We start from the raw sequence: 20,296 nt of genomic DNA, 5'->3' as shown, positions 1-20,296 counted from the left end.
AAGTGAAACCCCAAAATATGAAGAAAATACTCGAAGATCCCTTTGGATAAAGACAATGGAGGAAGAGCTTATCCAATTTGAGAAAAATAAGGTTTCGACTCTGGTACCTTATTCGAATGGTAAGGTAACAAGTACCAAATGGATCTTTAAAAATAAATTAGGTGAGAATGATAGTGTTGTTAGAAATAAAGCTAGATTAATAGCTCATGGATTTGATCAAGAGGAGAAAATTGACTTTGATGAGTCATTTGCTCTGATAGTTAGAATGGAAGCAATAATATTATTGCTTGCCTATGATGCCCATAAAGAATTTAAACTCTTCCAAATGGATGTTATGTGTGCCTTTTTTAAAATGGCCTTATTGATAGGGAAGTATACGTAGCTCAATCCCCCAGTTTTGAAAATAAAGATATTCTAAACTATGTTTTTAAATTTTCTAAAACTCTTTATGGTTTGAGACAAGCTCCAAGAGCTTTGCTATGAAAGACTTAGCTCCTTTTTTGTTGAAAAATAGCTTTCAAATGGGTACTACGGATACTACTCTTTTCATTAAAGAATCTAATGATCATTTCATACTTGTTCAAGTTTATGTGGATGACATTGTGTTTAGATCAGCTCATGAAGCCTTGTGTGATGAATTTGAAAAATTAATTATTAGTAAGTTTGATATTAGTATAATGAGAGAACTCATTTTTTTCTAAATTTTCAAATCAAACAAACTCCTAGTAGAATTTTTGTACACTAAGGTAAATATGACAAGGAGTTAGTAAAAAAATTTGATTTAGAAAATTTCAAACCAATGAGTACACCTATGCATCTAAATTCTAAACTTGAAAAGGATGAAAAAAAAAGATGATAAAACAAGGTATAGAGGAATGATAGAATCTCTTGTATATTTATCCTCCTCTAGATCGGTTATTGTTCATAGTGTGGGTATGTGTTCTAGATTTCAATCACAACCCAAAGGAATCACATCTTTCAGCTGATAAATGAATCATTAAATACATTAAAGGAACATCTGACCTCTGTTTAGGGTATTCTAAAACTAATAAATTTTGTGTAAATGGGTATTGTGATGCAAATTTTGTTGAAGATCGTATGAATAGAAGCAGCATTTCAGAGATTTGTTGCTTTCTTAGACAATCCTTGAATGTGTGGTCAAGTAAGAAGCAGGCTACTATTGCTCTGTTAATAGCTGAGATTACAAGGAGACAAAATTGGGCAGATGATGACTTCCTCTAGGTTCCATGAAGTTCAGACTATGTGTTGATAATTTTAAATGAATTTAGATATGAACTAAATCCTTGGTGGTCAAATGTGTTTCCTTAGAACCACCACTAAGCCCTAGAGAAAGTTATTTTGTTTTATGAAGTGGGTCTTATTGCTTATTTTGATCACATACACCAAAAAGAGAAGTATTTGTATTCATCTTTTTTCAAGTCAAATTAGTTTCAAATTCTTTTTAATTTTTGACTTGTCATTTCAAAACTAATTACATTATTTTTTAAATTCAAAATTCCTTAAATCCCATTTTATTAAATTGGTTTGTGTTTTTAAAGGATTTTTGAGCATCTAAAGCAGTTATTATGACAACTTCTCATCTTCTCCACTACTCCCATTTTTCTTTACATATGAAAAGTTTTTAACTTGCATTTTTGAATATTTTGGTGTTGATCCGAGCAATAAAATCTAAGACAGAATTTTATATCTTAAGGATAGCGGTGATGTAAAGTAATCTAAGAAAAATGGCACAAAGGCAGTCAAAGACACAGTTTTGGAAGAAGAAAAAGTTTTTCTTGCAACCGAGGATGAGGAATCTGATGACTAGTCCTGTTTGATGCTACTGTTTTCTTATAATTTTTTGCACTTGTGATTAGCATATTGAACTATTTTTTGGTGTTGAAGATAACCAAAGGGGGAGTAAACATTGTGTGAAAATAAATTGAAACAGGTATAGTGGTTGAACTTATGATGTTTGAGACTGGCTGCAAATTTTCTTGTTTTAAACCATTATTTCACGTAGCTCTGGTTATGCATATTGCTCTAATTGTGAATATTGCTTTTATTTTATTTTGGTAACTGAGCTTTTGATTAAGGTTGCTCCATGATATTGTTGCTGAAAAATTGTTTCTAAAACATTAGTTTATCATTAGTTTTTGTTCTATTTTTAGATTTTAATTGTTGAGCTCTGTTGGGTGACTATAACTTAGCTTTTACACTTTTACCTGCTCTACATGTTTTGCTTATATGTTGAACTGTTTCTCCATACAAGTATCCCTCCTTAATGATAAAAAGGGGGAAAGAAAAATGAATTGAAAAGCTGCTGTTTGTTTTTATTTTGATCTATGATGATTATGCTTGAAGCTGCTGTTTACTATTTGAATTTGTGTTTAAAAATCTACAATTTGATTTGGTTGTGAATATTGTGTATAGCTTAGCATCTAAACTCTTGAATAAATAGCTTTTAATTAATATTTAGTTTAGCTCTGATTCATACTTGTTTTAAGGCTGGCTAATGATTTTTGTGAATTGATATGAGCCTTGCAAACTTTGACATATGATCGAATAGGTTCTTTAAGATACAAATTTGTTTGAAAATTATTGAATGTTTGACATTATTTCAATGTAAAGCTTGTTGGTAACAGGTTATGAAAAGCAATCATTCATGGGGAGTTTGGAGATCAAAAGAAAAGGGAGCTTCAAACCAAAGGAAACATCAAAGGAAAGTTTCTAAAAATTCCTCTCATTCAATTTCAATTCATTTAATAATGTTTGTCATCAAGGAATAGATTGTTGAGTTTAGAGAACTAAATTATGATTAAGATGATGACTAACCATTATTGAATTATTTATTTTATGATTTTGTTGTGTTTGTGTGCAAAAAATTAATTAATTTTCATTACCCAAGAAGCATGAAAAATAAGCCCACATTAATACTCCAAATCTTGATCCAAAATGAAAAACGGCTGAATCAAGAAAAAGGAAACAAGTCACATGTTATGAGTAGAAAAGCAAATTAATTATGACCCAATTAAATAAGCCCATCTTAATCAATAAACAAATTCAGTTTTGTACCAAATTGATTGAAAACAAGTGGTTGAAAAAAGAAAAAAAAAACGGGAGGAGGGCAAAATAAAAGAAACCAAGCCCAAGCGAAAAAGTAGCCCAAGAACCAAGTTGGGTTGGTCTAGTGGTTAGCTCACTAGTCCGCTTAAGCAAGTGTCGGGGGTTCGAATCCCGCCTTGTGCATGCTGCAACCCGTTGGCCAGCGGCAAACCCTTAAATGGAGTTCAGTACCGCGACGGATTAGTCCTTGACCTGCCGGGTTGGGGGATACCGTGGGAAACCAAAAAAAAAAGTAAGAAACCTAAAAATACCAAAAGAAAGTAAGAAACCTAAAAAGACCAAGCTTCATACGGTCATCAAACTCCAAATTCAATTCAATTTAATTTCTTTGGAGCTTCCACAGAAATCTTCTCTCTTCTCTCTCCTCTCTCTCTTGCTTTGGTCACGTCACTTCATCTTCCTAGAAAGAAAGAAAATGGAATGCACAGAGAGTAGGTTATAAAAAAAGGTAAAATGATTTTTGCCAAAACAAAGCAAGAAAAAGGCTACAACAAAGAAGCTACTCCCATTCAGTCAAAGCACATCAAAAGGAGATTTTTCCATTTATGCTTCACTAAGGATTATTGAAGAAATCAACTAGGTCACAAGCACCATTCTAAAAAATATGAAGAAGGTGAAGTCAATGATGCTCTTCTTGGAATCTACGATTAAGAAATAAACTTGGAGGCAAAACAAGAACGCACGGCTCAAATTCAAGAATCTTGAAGAAAAAGGTTGAAAGAGAAGATTGAAGGTGTAGTTGTATGTCACTGCTTGTACCCTCCCTCTCCTCTGTGAACGCCGCTGCTGCATCTGTGTATTGGAAGAAGAGAACCAACATGTGTTGAAGAAGGTTTCAAGCTTTGGAAACTTCACTCCTCTATGGTGAACGGCCAATTGAGCAAGGAGTGAGAGCACACGTTTGGATTCTCATAGCTCTTTGAGCTATTTATTTTTCTCCTTCATGGCTATCATTGAATATTTATTTTTTTTAGTTTAGTATGTCTGTTTTTCATTAGTAAAAGACAAAAATATGAGGTTTTATAAGGAAAAGTCAATGAGTGAAAAAAAAAGGCAAAGTTAAAACTTGGAGAAAAAACCATAGTTATCTCAGAAATTCTTTGTATGTATTTCTGTTTTGTTATCAATGATTCTGAGGGGATTTCTTTACAAGTTGAGTTTTCACTTTAGTGTTAAAAGTTAGGATGAGTCCTAGTCAAGTTCAAGTTGAGATAAAATCTGGACTTGTTCCCTTACAAGTTAGGTTTGTACGTTGTGGTTGTGAGTTATGTTTGAGTACTAGTCAAATTCAGATTGAGTTTAAAATCTGGTCCCAAATAAGATTGGGTAGATCCTAAGAAAGGAATTGGTGTTTGTAATCTGTTAAAAATATTGAAATTCCGTCATGATGGAGACTAAATGTAGGTTATATTGCACCTTGTAGCTGAACCAGAATACATCTGGATGTTCTATCTTTTTCCCTTCTACTTTTCTGTTTCTATTACTTAGGAGACAAAAATAAAAATGTCTCTCAGTTGTTCACGAGACAAAAGTAAAAACATCTCCTAAATACGTTCGAGAAAGAAAAAGTAACACTTAGCAGAAAAAGAAACTAAGATACAACCCCCTTCTCTTAGCCACTGATAACCATCAGTTAGTGTACATGAAATGTCTCAAGTGGCATGGGGTTTGTTAGTGCTTGTTGCTTGAGTACTATTATAAAAGGCTTTTGTCAGGCACTGAAGATGAGATCACCATAAAAGTTTAATCACTTTCGGTGGTAAGTGGTAACCGAATGAAAGGGGAACCCAACCTTTCATTAAAGGGAAACATTTTATGAAGTAGGGGAACCTTTTTGGGGGGACTTGAGAGACAAGACAAGAAGAAACACCCCCACCATAGTGCATGGCAATAGCACACTACAAGGGTCCCCTCTCTCCTGTCATCTGATCAAAATCTCCTCTTTTTTTTTTCTTTTTTAATTCAGTTTCCTTCTATGGATTGAAAAGAGATTTTGAATTGAAGCAACAAGCAGACGATGAGGCAGAACATCTTCTTTGCAGCCTTTCAGTTTCAGCAGCATATTCCTAAAGAGGCAGAGATTATGTTAGCTGAAATCTAGTCTTTCCCATTTCAAAGCAATGATAAAGGGTACAAATATTGGGTGTAATCGGAGTTTGTATGGAAGAACCACGTAAAATACCAATTATTTTTATTCATAACAACGTAAGAACCCAAAATACAGGTTTCCCAGAAACAAGTGCCAGCAAAAGAAGAAAGAAAAAAGAAAATATACAAAAGAAGAGTTTGCTCATTATTGCACATGTGATGATACAATAATCTTTGAATCCATAATACGAATACCTGTACCTTGCTATTTCTGTATACTTGCAAAGAAAGTAAAAGGTCTATCCAAATTTAGAATCCATTCTACTGGTCCCCCTACCAACTATTCATTCTCCCCTAGTATTCTACTTTTGGTTCTAACTCCGTAGAGAAATATAATAACCATTCATTTAGCACTATTTCCTCAAATGCACGAGAACTGCTTCCAAAACAGCTTCTTCAGTTGTTTTCTGGCTGCAGCATTGGAAAGAAAGCCCAACTGTTGCTTGATCTACCTTCCTTTCCAGCAACCTTCTTGTTAGTCCACCAATCAGAGCCACTGGCAACAACATCAGTAACACCTTTTCTGCTGTCAAAATTGAACTCTTTGGAAGAATTAGAGGAGTTATGCTTTTCACAGCGACGCTCCTCTCCTTCTCCCGGAGCATTGACTGTCTGATCATCTGAAGGTTTCCCTGAACATAAAGCACAAGTATTGGAGTCTATTTGCATCCTTTCTTTGTCAACAGGGTGCTCACTCACTATACCTGGCGAAGACTGTGATGTGTTTCGCAGCAATGATCCTGCTTTATTTGCAAGACAACGTGCAACATCTTCCCCAGTAAATTCAAATGAAACTCTATGATCAACAATTGCTGGATTAGTTTGGCACCCATTCCCTGAGTTAGCAAGGGATGATGCCTCAGAAATCTGCTGTGAAGCTAGCTGAACAGGTGTCAGAGAGCCAGAACTCAACCTTGAATTTGAACCCGTCCCATCAGGTGTCAAACACCCAGAGCCAAGCTGTGAATCTAGTCTTGAACCATGTCCTGTAACATTTGGTGTCAAAGATCCCGAACCTAGTCTTGAACCATGCCCTGCAACATCTGGTGTCGCAGATCCTGAACCTAGTCTTGAACTCTGCCCGGCACCATCTGGTGTCAAGGATCCAGATCCAAGTCTCGAACTCCATTTACGACCTGTGAAGTGTTCAGAACTCAAGAACTTTGATGATTCCTCTTTATGGAACTCGAGAATTGGGTGTCTATCAGGGAAAGGGGTAGAGCTGCCAGAAGTTGAAATCACTGATCCAGGTGAGATGAGTTGACCACCTGGGCTTCCAGGATATTGCTGATAAGAATGATAATCATAGTTGAACAATGCAAACTTGTGATTTCTACCACTGTTTTTATGAGCCAGGTCTAGAGAAGATGCCACCAATTGAGCAAATGGAACCTCAGGGGATGATGGTGTTGTCTGATGCACAGATTCAGGAGGTGGAGTAAAAGAAGCAGTAGATGGTTCAGTTGTGAAGTTAGAAAACACAGGTGGTGAGACTAACTGGGTCTCATAGGCATAAGGACCAATGGTAAAGATAGATGCAGGTCCACCAGAAGAAAATGCATTTGCAGATAGAGAGGAGAGTGAGAGCGGCCCAGCTGGTGACTGAATAGCAGATGAAGGATTGGATTGGAAAACAGATGCAGGAGAAGAGGGAGGCACAGCAAATGGCATTACTACGGCAGTTGAAGAATTTGGTGCAGTAGGAGCAGCTTGTCCTGATGGTGCAACAGGTTCAGGAACATTGACAGCATGGCCAATTTTCTTGCTGGTTTTATGAGATCCAAAACACCAATATGAGCTCCAACAGCTTCCCCAGCGTTTTTTCTGCAGTCAATAAAGAAACAGACCTAAGTAGGAAGTTGGAATCATAACATCATCTGTACACACTACTAATAATCTGCTATTTTTAAACAATGCAAATTTTACTGCTTTAGTCTCTGTTGATTTTTGTCCCCAAATTTTAGGTTTTTTTTTTTCTAATTTATTTTCATTCCATGTTAAATGATCCAGACAATAAAGACCTTTTATTTAATAGATGGTCTTAAGCAAAATTCTTCCAATCAATTGAAAGCATGAAGCTGAGATTGAAGAAAATGGATACTTCCAACACAATTAAAACTAGTGAAAATTTTGGACAAGAGTATTTCAGCAGAAATGAAGAGATATTGCTTAAGATAAGCAACATAAATAGGAACACTAAACAGAGAAGAACCACTGTCAACAGGGATTCAGCTTTCAGGGGGGAGAAGTTTTGGAGCTAGGACACAGAGAAGGAAAGTAGTCACCACAGATAAGAGGCCAGGTTATTCAAATTTGGTAAAGCATCCCATAAAACTAAAGTCTTTATTTTGTAAAAGGGGATCAGATTACTTTGTTTCATAATTCATGAAATTAGTTTGGATTGATCAGATTGGCACCTCTTGGAACTGTTATTATGCTTATGCCTAATTAACAGAGTTATGAGCATCAAGTACGTACACTTCAGGAATCTATAACTTGTTGCCTTCAACAATTTACTACTGCAACTACATGGTGCCTCTTGTTCAGGCTTATGTTATCACCATACCCGTTGTAGGGGAAGCAGCAGAATGATTCCCATTTACAACATCAAAGATACTGAATAGTAGTATATTGTAGCACTTTGAATCAGTAACCAAGGATCAATAAGCATCCCAAACAGCCAAACCCACATCTGTATACTGACTTTTTGACAGCATATGGGAGGAACAAACGTCAGCAATCATCAGTAAAAGGTAATGATTGACGCCTTCAATGCAAAGTGCATCTGTTGTATCAGACAATTACATTAATTACAAAATCTAAATTAAAAATCCATCTTGATCTGCAACGCTGAACATTGCGAACTAAATTTTAAACCCAGTATGATCAGCACTAGGATGTCCTTGCCTCCAAATTGCAAACATTAAACCAAATCAGCTATCTACCCCTACAACTACAACTACAACGTGGTATGCTTTTCTAAGCTAAGAGTCAGAGACCTACCAAGAAAGTGTAGCCATAAGCTTAACTATATTCACTCCATGTGTATAAAAAGGTCTTAAGCATGGATTAAAAAAAATGCAGTGTGTTTGATCGGAAGCAGAGAACACTGAGTGAGTCAGATCCAGGGACCACGCTACACCGTGGTATTCAAATCTGCCTAAGAACTATAGACACAGAACCCTGAATCAAATTAAAAAATATTACGGGAGGCAAGGGCAAGAGAGTTTGCAGAAGCACCGAAACAAGTTGCAATGTCAAGTTTTGTTCTCCGTGGATATATATACATTTATCCTTCCCTTAATATATCTACTACTCAAAGAAAAGCATGGCTTGAATAACAGCAGTTCAGCAAACCCAGTAGGCTAACACAGAATATCAAGCAAGCTTACAAGTATGCAATATTCATCAATGGAATCGAATCTCCAATACAGAGGTAAACCAATCCCAATGCACAGGGGTTAGGGGAAAAAATGTTCACGAAAATTAAGCTCGTATGGTCAATCTAAGAACATGATCATTCCATCACTTGCAAATTAGGAAAACCAGAATTCAATTGGAAAAAAAAAAAGATCTGCTTTCAAAACCAGCAAGATCGAAACACCAAGTCCCTGGCTTTTCCAACTTTTTTAGATATACATGACAAGGAACAGTGTGAAATGGAATTAACTAAAGAGAGAAAATAGAAAAAGTGAGCTAGAAAAAAGTGACTAAAAAGATTTCAGCGGCGTAAGACCATAAGGTCAATAAAGAGTAGAGCTCCTAAAAAGAAAGAAAAAAGCATGCATGTATACAGATTACAGAGAGTGAGAATGGACCGGAAGAGAGGGAGGTTGTGGTCTGGATTCGGCGGAGAAGATGACGGAAGCGGCGGCAATGACGGTGTCCCGGGTGGTATTGGTGACGTCAGCCATGAGGATTACGCGGTGAGCGGATGGATGCAGAATTTCCGGCGTGATGGCATCGAATTGAATTGAATGCTTCGTGTGTTGTGTTTCGGGCTTATTTACTTATTGCATCACTATTCACTTTCACCAACACCATTCATGGTAAAAGTTTGAGTGCCACTCTTCTTTACCGATACGATAAGAGGAGAGTTATAATTATTGTATTTCCCCATTTTGGTACATTAATATTGAATGAGTAACTACTAATAATAACTAGTAGTAAAGTAAAGTGGTTATTATTACTTATTAGAATTAGAATGAGATTCTCGTGAAGTGGGTGCACGTGTGGTGCGGAGATCCAATTGGAATGGGGTATCGTGCTTAACTAACCCTCGTGTGCCTGTGACCTGTGAGATTGTGACACACACAACTCAACTCAACTCTATCTTATTTTAAACTTGCACGGGTGCCACTCTCACTTTTTACTCATTCATTCTCCATCTCTTTAATTCATGCCTTTTTCCCCCTCACTCATAATATTCATCTTTTCCTTTTCCCTTCACATTTACCAAAACAAACTTTCACTAACATTAACCTAAAGTTCATTGGATTGTTAGATTTTGCAATATAATTGAACTTATCATTATTCGTCCATCTGGATGATGATTAACCCAAAGTATACTCTAGTAGCCAAGCTAACACCGAACAAAGGTATCAACTATATATTGAAGATTTTATTCACTAAAATATTCATGTAATTATATATCACAATTCACAAGAAAAGAAGCATTCACACCCTAAATCAAAAATTGAGACCCCTCATAATTCATAAAGATAATACTAAGTAGACAAAAAAAAAATAGATAGGCAAAATTTATCTTATTTAGCATTAATTAATTGTCGCAACAATTAATAAATACTAAATAAGATAAGTTATAGTTGTTTTTGACTGATTTTCTTTGGTTACCAAACATTTTCGAATTCATAATATATAGATTCCTTTTCACTTAAGGGTGTGTTCTAATAAGTACTTAATGAGATTTTTTCACTTTATAGTAGCTAGTTAAAGGAAGTAACACCCTAATAAAAAATAATTGACTTTGACGGACTGAAAAAAAAAATCATTATTGATTGGCGGGTCCATTACCATTAGGTGGTGGAAAACTAAATCAAACAATTGACAAGATGGCGTGATAACCCTCAGCATATGGTCCTACAAGTCAAAAGCCAAGGAAGCAAAGCACATGCCCCAATTTAACAAGTAGGTGGTGGTTCATTTACACAATTTTAAATAGTACCAAATAAAATCGTTTGTTTTTAGGATCAAGATTCTTCTTTATCTTGCCTCTCTTCCATGTCCTCTAGAGGTAAACAAAATGTACTACTCATACTTGTTTAGTTGTTTATATCCATAATTATTGCCCCTATCGATAAACAAAATTAATTTACAGTGGAAGTTAGTTCTCCTAGACACTTTTCCATATTGATGTATCTTTTTCCTATTACCTATATCTTTTTTCGCATGTCTCTTTATTAACAAAATTATCTAGGACCTTTATTGAATTCGAGCACTCTGGCCCATGGCCCTAATTAAAATATCTTCAAATATGAATATGAAGAAGTCGTAGTCCCACAAAAAGAAAAATAAACAATATGAAGATGTTCTCGTTGTCTATTTTTTAAGATCATGTGGTGCCATTAGATCTATGATGGTTGAATTCACACAAAACGCGTACACACTCATAAAATATATACATTTATTAAAATGACAGTCACACTTAACATATATTATTAAATCATATAGTTAATACTATTGAATAACTGTTACAAGTTCATTATGTATGTCTATTCAAAATAAGTTTAATCCACCTAAGTGGCAGCATTCATGATCTTAGGCACGATAATGATACAGGTTAATTAGAAGCGAAACCTGAACAAAGACCTGACCAGGATCCATCGAAAATGCAATAGAAGACGTTTCTAAATAAAGGCATTATCATCACCATACTTCATTTCTTTATCAAACACAAACCGTTTGTTTTTTGCATAAGAAACTCTCCAATTTTCCCCCCATGTATAGAGTAATATTTAAATTCGCCTCTAAAAAAGTATTTAGTTGAATAATACTTAAATATTTAATAAATTTTAATTACTCTATTAACAAATCACATCTCACGTCATATTTTGATTATTTTCTACCAATAACTTTGATCAAACTACTCACCATTTTTTTTTTTTTGTGATTTCTTCTGAGCCTTTTATGTTGGGAGGCTTTTCCCTTTGCCAACAAGAAAAAAAGAAAATAAATGAAAGGTAAAGCCCATAGCTTTACAAAGTAGTGCTTCGTAATGGGCTTTTTAAGTGTAACTTGTTGGGGCTGAAGGATACTGTAGAGTGTATACAAAAAAGAAAGAAAGTAAAATTTATGATAAGCACCTGGCAATTAAGAAGGCTAATTGGGTAATAAGAACATAGGGAAGACAGTTAATTTGAGTTTGAGCAGGGGATTGGAGATAGGATTTTGGTAAAGAAAGACATCGTTGGTTGTTGGGGCAGATGGCAATGGCTTCTCCACTTTCCACTTCAAGCGTGTTGTGCTGGAAATTGAAGGGCACAGGTAGTGGCGCAGTCGCAGTGTGTGCAAAGTCGAATTTGGTCGATTTGTCACGATGGTGTGGTTTGAAGCATGTGGGCATGTCAGCTACGCCGAAGCCCCTTGTTATGAGAGGTGAATAGAAGAATAGAATAGGGTCCTTCCTTTGCTTTTGAGAGAGAGCGTGATGTTGGTTGATTTGATTTGCAGGTAAAAAGGGGTTGTGGAAAGGCAAGGTGGTGTACGCGTCTCTGTTTGGAGTTGGAGCTCCTGAAGCGCTGGTTATTGGGGTGGTTGCTCTATTGGTTTTCGGTCCAAAAGGCCTTGCGGAGGTTGCTCGAAATCTGGGCAAAACGCTGCGTGCATTCCAACCCACAATTAGAGAACTTCAGGATGTTTCCAGGGAGTTTAAGACCACACTGGAACGGGAGATCGGTCTTGACGACATTTCAACTCCACCAACAAAGACCACCTACAATTCTACTCTTGACCCTAGTTAGTCTTTCTTTTCTTTTCTTTTCTTTTTCATTCTATTCAATTTCACTTGCAAATGATGTGATTCTGATAATGCAGATGGCACAAGAGATCCAAGCAAAGCCTACAGCTCTGAGGAGTCTAAAGAAGCCATCCTGCCTCCTCCTGGTTAGTCCTTTTTGCTCACTTTTTCATCCTTTATAATCGCCAGCTGCCCCCTTTACCATCATTCTTTATCAAACAGCAACTGCTACGGAGCCACAGCCTCAGAAGCCAGAAACTGACAACTCGCCTCTCGATTCTTCAAGTCAATAGTCATGGGAACAAATGTCAAGGTCGAGCAATTTTGTTACCTCGTTAGAATTGTGTAAAACCAAAAGGAAACCATTCATGTTCATGTTCTCTTGTTTTATCGGAATCTGTTCTAGTTAATGACTTTACTTGCCAATATATTCTTACGCCATACAAGCAAAACACAACGCTGGTGTTTAAAATGAATTTAAATTATAAATCCTTTGGGGTTTGAACTGAGAAGTTCATCGGTGATGCTGTTGATCTACCTTTGCTATATAGGAGGCACATGAATTAAAATTACAGTTCTCTTAAATGATACAAAAAATGTTACTACTTCTACAGTAATCCAACTTGACTTTTCCTTTTTAACATCGCAATAGCAAAAGCTAACCAAAAGAATTAAACGACAATAAATGCGAAAAATTTTCCCATTAAATTGGCGGGGACAAAAAAATTTGCAGGAGACATCAACATGCAACTTATGGTATGCTACAACATATTCATTTGTCTGTATGGTTCAAAATCTAGATAGCCTGCTGTTGCTGGTCCGTGAAACCCATACATGATATCACATACTTTATCATCTGGAGGCATTACAGAGCCTTCGCGCCCCTTAAAGCCCTCCAGAGGTGAACCCCAAGGAGCTGGAGTAGAAGGGTTGGAGCTGGACGCATCTTGGCTTGTGCCCAGCACGGTCGGATTCTGCGGGGAATTGCCAGCAGCCCTTCTGTTTGACACACTTGGGGTCGTCAATGAAATCGGTCCAGATTGCTGCTGCATTTGTTGCTGATTCTTCATTGGTGACTTGGGCCTAAGAGCCTCTATATCAGGAGTAGTCACCACCAAATGAGGTGCCTCCGGAGGTGGATTTCTTCCTCCACCCCCCAGCCAAACTTTTCCATCTTTGTCGGCAAAGTTCTTGACATATGCCTGAATAATCCGAATTCAATTAGTGGGGTTTAACCAGTCAACCAGAAAATCAGTATCAAATAATGAAGACAATGAACATAATTAGAGTGCATACAAAAAAAAAAAAAGGGAGACACAGGAGAAAATTAAGAAAATAAGTCCTATTGTGATTTGAACAAAAGAATAAGGTCAACGGGCTTCAGAAACTCCTCATTGAAAGAAACTCGAGTTTCTTTCATTGGAAAAGTGGCAAGAATGATGTCAAACATAAAACCAAACCTATAAATTAGCATCTAATAAACAATTAACTCAGTAGGAAGGCAGCCAAACTCTGGTTAATTTAATTTAAGATACCCTTGCTTGTATGTCATAATAGCGGAGCTCTATTTATGCTAGTGAAATAATGAGGAAATGAAAGAAAATTTTCCAGCTTATTGATTTAACTAGAAATCTCAGGTCCCTAAAAGCCAGTATCTCACATCAAATTCCCTCAGCCTCTGTTCACTTGGTGCACCAACAAACTTATTCCCATAAATTCTATACAACTTTCAAGTATCATATAGAAAATACTGCTGCTATAGGGATGAGCTATTTGATATTAGCCTCTTGTAACAGGACTATTACACATATATTGATACACCCACTGAACAACAATTCATGTGGTTTAGAGCCTCAACCCAAAATAACTCAAATATAAATAGAGGACTAACGGCAAACATTTATTTCAAGAATTCAGCCTATAACAATTAAAGAGATGGCTCTTATCAGAAGAAAAAGTCAATATTCTCCAACAACAAATTGATGGTACAAAATTGTCTAAACCTCTACACAAAGGAATAATGCAATACTCTGAAAAGGGAGATAGGAAGAATCAACTTAAATGTCATGCAAGTAAACTAGCTTCTTATATTACCTCTTTATTGAAATTTGAGGAAGAAAGTTCTTTACCAACAGTCAGCCAACCAGATCGGATATTATGGTCTTCACCAAATAGTTCTAGCCTCCTCCTTCCAAGGGCAAAGTGTTCAATAATCCTATACATATCTTCAGGCTTTTGTGTAGATCCTACAAATATATCAGCAAGTATTTAAAGAGAATACCATCTTAAAAACCACACAAAAACATGAGAACAATTAAGGCAGATATAAGGAATCATGGATGTCATGGTGAAACTGTTTTCATACTTCAGTTTTCCAGATAAAGTATGCAATTTTTAATTGAAGAGCGACATTTCAAAGTACAGGCAAGTTGCTTGACTCCATATCAAGACAACATGGATCCACCAGTCTGTTTGAAGCATCAAGCAATGAAAAAAAACAGAGTGGGGGGAAGGGGGCGAAACAAACAACCTAAAGATCTCGTCCACTTAATATAACCTCACATCCTATGAGTATAATACAGGGCTACAATTCTCATAAGACAGGTTTTCTCAGCGTAATAGACAGCAAACTGAAGCAATAATTCATTAAATAAAGGCAGTAGGATCAAAATATCCTCATTTGAATTCTCACGCTCATATATTAGGGATCCTATTCGATATGTGAAATGGTAAGTCAGTTACATCTTGTTTCAATTCTTGCTGTTATTGCAGCTTATGCCTATTTCATCTTTGGATCAAATGTTTACTAAAACAAAGTGAGATAAAGATAACATGGTAAAGTATATTCAAGGATAAGACAACTAAGAGAATTTTATTAGTGCAACTGAAAATACCAACCGTAGGGAGGTTCTTCAGCAATAATTACATCCGTGTCAATGTTAGCATGAATTATATGCCCATCCGTACTTCGGCGAACAGTTCCTTTTATGCCCATCAAGCAATGTTCCTTCACCATAACAAAGTAATAAAGGTTTAAGAAATACCATTGTATTTACTTAGTATTAGTACTAATATAGCTCAGAAGTGAAGCTAATGAGACAAATTTCAACTGACCTTTGAATGCTGAAATAAAGTATGTGAATCATGTCGCAGTCCTGGGGTTGCATTGTTTTTATTTGTCTTTACCCAACATATATCTTCACACCTACGAAATCCCCACTGTTGAAACCCAGCCCAAACCCCATAAAGAAACAGTTAAAGAGAAATACTAGTCATAAATAGGACATGATAAGAAAACAAAATCTTGTAGGCCATTCCAACTTCCAGATTCTTTACCTTCTTGAGACATTGACGGCCTTGTTCAAGGCCTACACCGTCGCCCACCCAAAGGAAGATGAAAGAAGGTGTATCTGCTATGGCCTTAAGAAAGGAGAAAACAAATGAGATGTCAAATTCAAAAGATAACAACACTATGCATTTATAAAATGATAGTAGCATTATATACTAATAACAACATAATTATTTTCTTTTCTGAAAAAAAGGGTAAAAAGTTCATGAAAAAAACTAACTTCTAAAGCAACTCTGATAAATCATAAGTATGATCAAAACCACTTTTTTTTTTAATTTTTTTTTAAACAAATAAAAAAAAAAAGAAGAAGAAAATAGTAGTAAAGGTTAACAAAATCTTCTCCACATGCACTCTTATCCTTCAGTTGCAGTAAAGGGTACAAAAATGATGATGTGAACCAGGTCATTCACCAAGTTATCAGCACAGAAATCCAAGCAGAATGAAAATGCTTTGAAATATTCATAAAAAGAATATGAAGTGCAAACAGATCTTAGTTTACCTCAATCTTGAGATTCATTATTTCTTCAAATGTCCAGTATTCAGTATGGTCAGCAACACCAGGGGCACGGTGCACATACTCCTCCCATGGGGGATCTACAAGGATAACGTCGAACTTTGTTCCAAAGAAATCTGGAGACAGTTCAAAGTCCTTCAGGTCACACTTGTAATACATTGGAGCAGAGGCAGATTTTTCCACAATCTCATCCTTTTTCTGTATAAGCTCCCTAAGTTTTGGGTAGTCCTCAACGACATTTGTGAGCTCAAGCTCCCTAATAAAATTCTGTGGGCGCTTACCAGTATCAACAAAGTTTTGAGAATAGTCATTCTGCTCACCTCTGGAAGGAGCTTTACCAAGAGGCCCACTGCCTTTAGAAGGAACCCATCCCCCTGGAGTTTTATCAGGTGGTGTTCCTCTACCCATTGGTCCTGTAGGATTAAAACCAGGACTAGCAATGTTCGGTGGCATTCCCCTTCCAGTGCCCGATTGATTATAGAACATTGCAGGATTTGGTGGATTCCCCATGTTAGCAGCAGGAAATCTTGGGGCCGATGGTCCTGGGGGAACAGGAGACACTGAAGGTGGAACACCCATTATATTCATATCAACACCTCGAGCTCCAGGCCAAACAGCTGGATTAAATGGTGACATGAACGGTGAAATTGGAGGACCGGGAGCAGGTGATATACCATGGGGAAGAGGCTGCATTGGACCAGGTGGAGGCAAGCCAAGAGGTCCATAGGGTGATCCCATCATTGGCAATGGCATTCCGACCTGCTGGTTGTCTCTCCCAGTAGGCCTAATCCTTCCTCCTCTGCCACCCCTGTTCCCTTTCATTCCTTGCGGAACAGCTCTGTTGAAGGACCCAGACTCTATGCTTCCATATGGAGGCTGAGAACCACCACTACTAGAACTTGGTCCACCACTACTGCGACCAGATACACTGCCTTTCTGACCTCTTCCTCTTCCCCCATGAGAATCATAGTCATCATCAGCATACCTCTCTTTTGGATCTTCACCAGGTAAATCACTCTTTCTACCTCTTTCTTCCTGTTGATATGCCCAGTCTTCATCATTAGCACCTGATTTGGAATTGTATGGTGGATTAGCTTCAGCTCTCCCTTTCACATGGTCAAAGGACTTGGTTTGGATCTCTATCACATCATAATTGTCATTCGAGATTCCATACTTCGATGATGTTTTGACAGCTTCCCCCCTGTTTATATCCTTTCTACCACCAGATCTGCCATGAGGCCTTTCACTGTCATGCCTGTCATAGCCATGTCTAGGCAAATCCCATTCTCTGTTCTGATCGATACCACTATCATCATTTGGAGGCCTCCTCTTCCAACTTTCTTTAGAACTTTCCCTATCCTTCTTCCTATCACCCCACGAATCATCTTTTCCTTTGGATCTGTCATCCTTATAGCCATCACTTTCAAGTTCCTTTCTTTTAAAGCTACCACTTCTTTCGCAATCCATCTCTGAGTTCTCCAAATCTTGATGGCGTTTACCGCTCCTCTCAGGTGTCTTCAATCTGTTCGAGTTCCCTGTTTCTCTACTACTTTTATCCCTATCCCTAACCCTCACATTTCCATCGTCATCTGCATTTGAAGGCCTATCCCAGCTTTCCGCTGCATCATAACCAGTGGGCGATCTCTGGCGCCTAGGCTTCTCAATTCTATCCTTGTCCTCATGACAAACATCTACAGAACCCGACCTCCCTTTACTCTTACCTCTTTCAGAAGCAGCTCTTCTATCCTCTTTGCTATTAGATTTCACAACTTTCTCGCCACCAGAATCCGCTCCCCTACCTTTACTCTCTCCATGCTCATTCCTACCAGATCCACTCCTCTCCCTAGAACTCTCGCGCTTACTCTCAGAACCCTTACCACTTCTGGAATCAACTTTCTCATAATAGCCATCCTCTGCTCTCCGACCAGGATCCACTTCATCCCATTTTCTCCTAGAACTCTTTGCCTGCTCCGAAGACCCTTGCCCCTTCTCCCTGCCACCATCACCCTTCTCTGAATACCTGTAATCCTTATCAACCTTATCATTCTCCTCGCCACCACGAGACCTATCCTCTCTACCCCTACTACTCCTGCTCAAAGAACCATCATGCTCTAAATGCTTGGAGGAAGAACTCTTCCTTCCAGCCTTACCATCCCCTCCTCCGCCGCCACCATCCAATTCTCCATCCTCATACCAGCTGCTGAGCTTCTCCAAAGTGCTCTCCTCCTGCCTCTTCTTTAACTGCTTCGAAGACCGTGCCTCCTTCCGCGTCGCCGAATCATAATCGTGATTCTCATCACTATCGGCCCTGCTGGAGCCACTGGACCTCTTCCTCGTCTCCACCCTGTCGCCGTAACTACTCCTCCTCCTGCCACTTCCGTCGGAAACTGCTGCAGCGTCTTCAACATCGTCACCATTACCGTTTCCGTACCTCCTAGACCTACTGGACCTATGCTTTTTCCTCTCGCTAATTTCCCAGTCGTCTTCTTCTCCTACCACTCTCTCGCTCTTCGCCTCGGGTGAATCCATTTACGCCCCAAAAAACGGGGAAAGCAAAAAACTAAACCTAATCAAAACTGAAATTTTGCTCTGAAACAATTCAGATGTGAAAACCTAGCTCGCGGTGATTGCGCATCCAGAAATCAAAAAGAGAGAAACCAAGATCGTGGTTGATTCGCCCCAAATTACTAGCCCGGTGGGTTTTGGATGTTTATGATTTTTCGGTGGAGAAAAAATCTTTTTTCCCTTTCGTTTGTGGTGGAAGGGGGGTTGGCTGAAAATTGGCGAGGGAAAAAAGAGAAAAATAAGAAAAAGGGTTACCGTTACCGGCGAAGGGTGAAGGAAGGAAAATAGAATCAGCGAGAGTGGCACCGATTCACCGGCGCTTGTGGCAGAAAGAAGAAGGGAAAGGAAGAGAGGGATTGAGGGGGGAGCTTCTCACTTCTCAGCGACGAAACGGTGTCGTCGTCGTATGGTCCCAAGTTGCGCACCCAGCTGTGTGAAAGTGGTAAAACGCGACGAAGGTTTTGGGCCCGGGTCGGTTCGGGTTATGGAGTTATGCATGAATAAACTTGAGTTGTTTATGCTACAGTTGCCAAAATTGAAATATTTTGTTTGGTATAAAATGGAAGATAGGAATTAAAACAAGAATGAAACTCTAATTTAATTTGCACAAAGGGTAAAATTGGAATTAGTTAATTGAAATGAAAGTATTTTAGGTATAAAATGTTATTAAAGTTTCAGTCTCCATCTCTAAAAATTTCAGTCCCCTGTGTCCCTACTTTCTAAAAGTACTGAAATACTGAAATTTTAGAGAAAGAGACAGAAATTTTAGTACTCAGTCTCTGTCTCAGTATCTCAAAACAAACGCTACCTAACGTTTATTTTGAGGTACTGAGACAGAGATGGAAAGATTGAAACTCAGTATTATGTTTGTTGGTTTAGAGACTGGTACTAAAATTTCTGTCTCAGTCTCTAAAATTTTAATATTTCAGTACCTTCAAAAAGTAGGGACACACGGGACTAAAATTTTTAAAGATGAAGAGTTGAAGACTGAAACTTTAATGACATTTTATATCTAAATTATCCTCATTTTAATTAATTAATTCTAATTTTACCCTTTGTGCAAATTAAATTAGGGTTTCATTCTTATTTCAATCTCTGTCTTCCATTTTGTACCAAACAGAATACTAAGATTTATTTCAATCTCTGTCTCTTAGTCTCTGTCTCTCAGTCTCAGTCTTTTCGTCTTTGTCTCTCCACCAAACGCTACCTAAGAGAAATGATAGAAACCAATTAATTTAGTGTATAAAGTGTACAATAAGAATAAAATTAAAATTAATATCAAATAATAATTAAATTAATTAATTTTTAAAATTAAAATTAACATCAAGTATGTACACTTCAAAAATTTAGTGAAAGTTTCACCAGCAACATCAGTCGCTGCTGCCAGAGCACTGGACTACACCACCCTACATCCCGCCAACCTCGACTCCAATGACCATTTGTTAGACTTCTAGGATTTCATGAAGCTTATGACCATCAACTATGATGATGATCTCAATAAAGCTTTTGAGATGCTCGTGTGGGAGGAGAATACGGAGGTTTCATCGTCATCGTCAGGTATCACCCCAAAGGATTTGCAACGGATGCTGCAGTGGCTTGATCTTGAAAGCTCATATGA

At 37.6% G+C, this 20,296-nt stretch overlaps 3 protein-coding genes across 4 annotated transcripts; 1 reads left to right on the top strand and 2 right to left on the bottom strand.

Moving 5' to 3' along the window:
- Positions 1-5,300: 5,300 nt before the first annotated feature.
- LOC107467050 (uncharacterized) lies at positions 5,301-9,324 on the bottom strand. 2 transcript variants are annotated; one of them, XM_021131137.2, is made up of 3 exons: positions 9,093-9,245; positions 7,753-8,059; positions 5,301-7,098 (listed from the first exon to the last, which is right to left on the bottom strand). In XM_021131137.2, exon 3 carries the CDS (start codon positions 6,943-6,945, stop codon positions 5,671-5,673), a length of 1,275 nt encoding a protein of 424 aa, XP_020986796.1. In that variant the 5' UTR covers positions 6,946-7,098; positions 7,753-8,059; positions 9,093-9,245; the 3' UTR covers positions 5,301-5,670. The 2 variants fall into 2 exon arrangements, with proteins under 2 accessions (XP_020986796.1, XP_015941554.1); XM_016086068.3 differs by lacking the exon at positions 7,753-8,059 and having other exon boundaries at positions 9,093-9,324.
- Positions 9,325-11,583: 2,259 nt separating this feature from the next.
- On the top strand, positions 11,584-12,678 carry LOC107466978 (sec-independent protein translocase protein TATB, chloroplastic). Its single transcript, XM_016085976.3, has 4 exons — positions 11,584-11,889; positions 11,965-12,249; positions 12,328-12,396; positions 12,473-12,678. Exons 1-4 carry the CDS (start codon positions 11,718-11,720, stop codon positions 12,541-12,543), a joined length of 597 nt encoding a protein of 198 aa, XP_015941462.1. The 5' UTR covers positions 11,584-11,717; the 3' UTR covers positions 12,544-12,678.
- Positions 12,679-12,713: 35 nt separating this feature from the next.
- LOC107466977 (N6-adenosine-methyltransferase non-catalytic subunit MTB) lies at positions 12,714-19,111 on the bottom strand. Its single transcript, XM_016085974.3, has 6 exons — positions 16,099-19,111; positions 15,587-15,670; positions 15,365-15,469; positions 15,149-15,257; positions 14,345-14,496; positions 12,714-13,452 (listed from the first exon to the last, which is right to left on the bottom strand). Exons 1-6 carry the CDS (start codon positions 18,640-18,642, stop codon positions 13,012-13,014), a joined length of 3,435 nt encoding a protein of 1,144 aa, XP_015941460.1. The 5' UTR covers positions 18,643-19,111; the 3' UTR covers positions 12,714-13,011.
- Between the last annotated feature and the right edge of the window lie 1,185 nt (positions 19,112-20,296).

This window comes from Arachis duranensis, chromosome 9 (genome assembly GCF_000817695.3).
Source record: "Arachis duranensis cultivar V14167 chromosome 9, aradu.V14167.gnm2.J7QH, whole genome shotgun sequence".
Taxonomy (NCBI): domain Eukaryota; kingdom Viridiplantae; phylum Streptophyta; class Magnoliopsida; order Fabales; family Fabaceae; genus Arachis; species Arachis duranensis.
This window is presented reverse-complemented; position numbering and strand designations above follow the sequence as displayed.

Excerpts from the sequence above, each read along its gene's own strand:
- LOC107467050 (XM_016086068.3), bottom strand. The coding sequence starts at position 9,188 with ATGGCTGACGTCACCAATACCACCCGGGACACCGTCATTGCCGCCGCT. Across the intron at positions 7,099-9,092 it reads CACAACCTCCCTCTCTTCCG|AAAAAACGCTGGGGAAGCTG; the intron begins GTCCATTCTCAC and ends TATTGACTGCAG.
- LOC107466977 (XM_016085974.3), bottom strand. The coding sequence starts at position 18,642 with ATGGATTCACCCGAGGCGAAGAGCGAGAGAGTGGTAGGAGAAGAAGAC. Across the intron at positions 15,671-16,098 it reads TAATGAATCTCAAGATTGAG|GCCATAGCAGATACACCTTC; the intron begins GTAAACTAAGAT and ends TCCTTTCTTAAG. Across the intron at positions 15,258-15,364 it reads CTTTATTTCAGCATTCAAAG|GAACATTGCTTGATGGGCAT; the intron begins GTCAGTTGAAAT and ends GTTATGGTGAAG.
- LOC107466978 (XM_016085976.3), top strand. The coding sequence starts at position 11,718 with ATGGCAATGGCTTCTCCACTTTCCACTTCAAGCGTGTTGTGCTGGAAA. Across the intron at positions 12,250-12,327 it reads CAATTCTACTCTTGACCCTA|ATGGCACAAGAGATCCAAGC; the intron begins GTTAGTCTTTCT and ends CTGATAATGCAG. Across the intron at positions 12,397-12,472 it reads AGCCATCCTGCCTCCTCCTG|CAACTGCTACGGAGCCACAG; the intron begins GTTAGTCCTTTT and ends TTTATCAAACAG.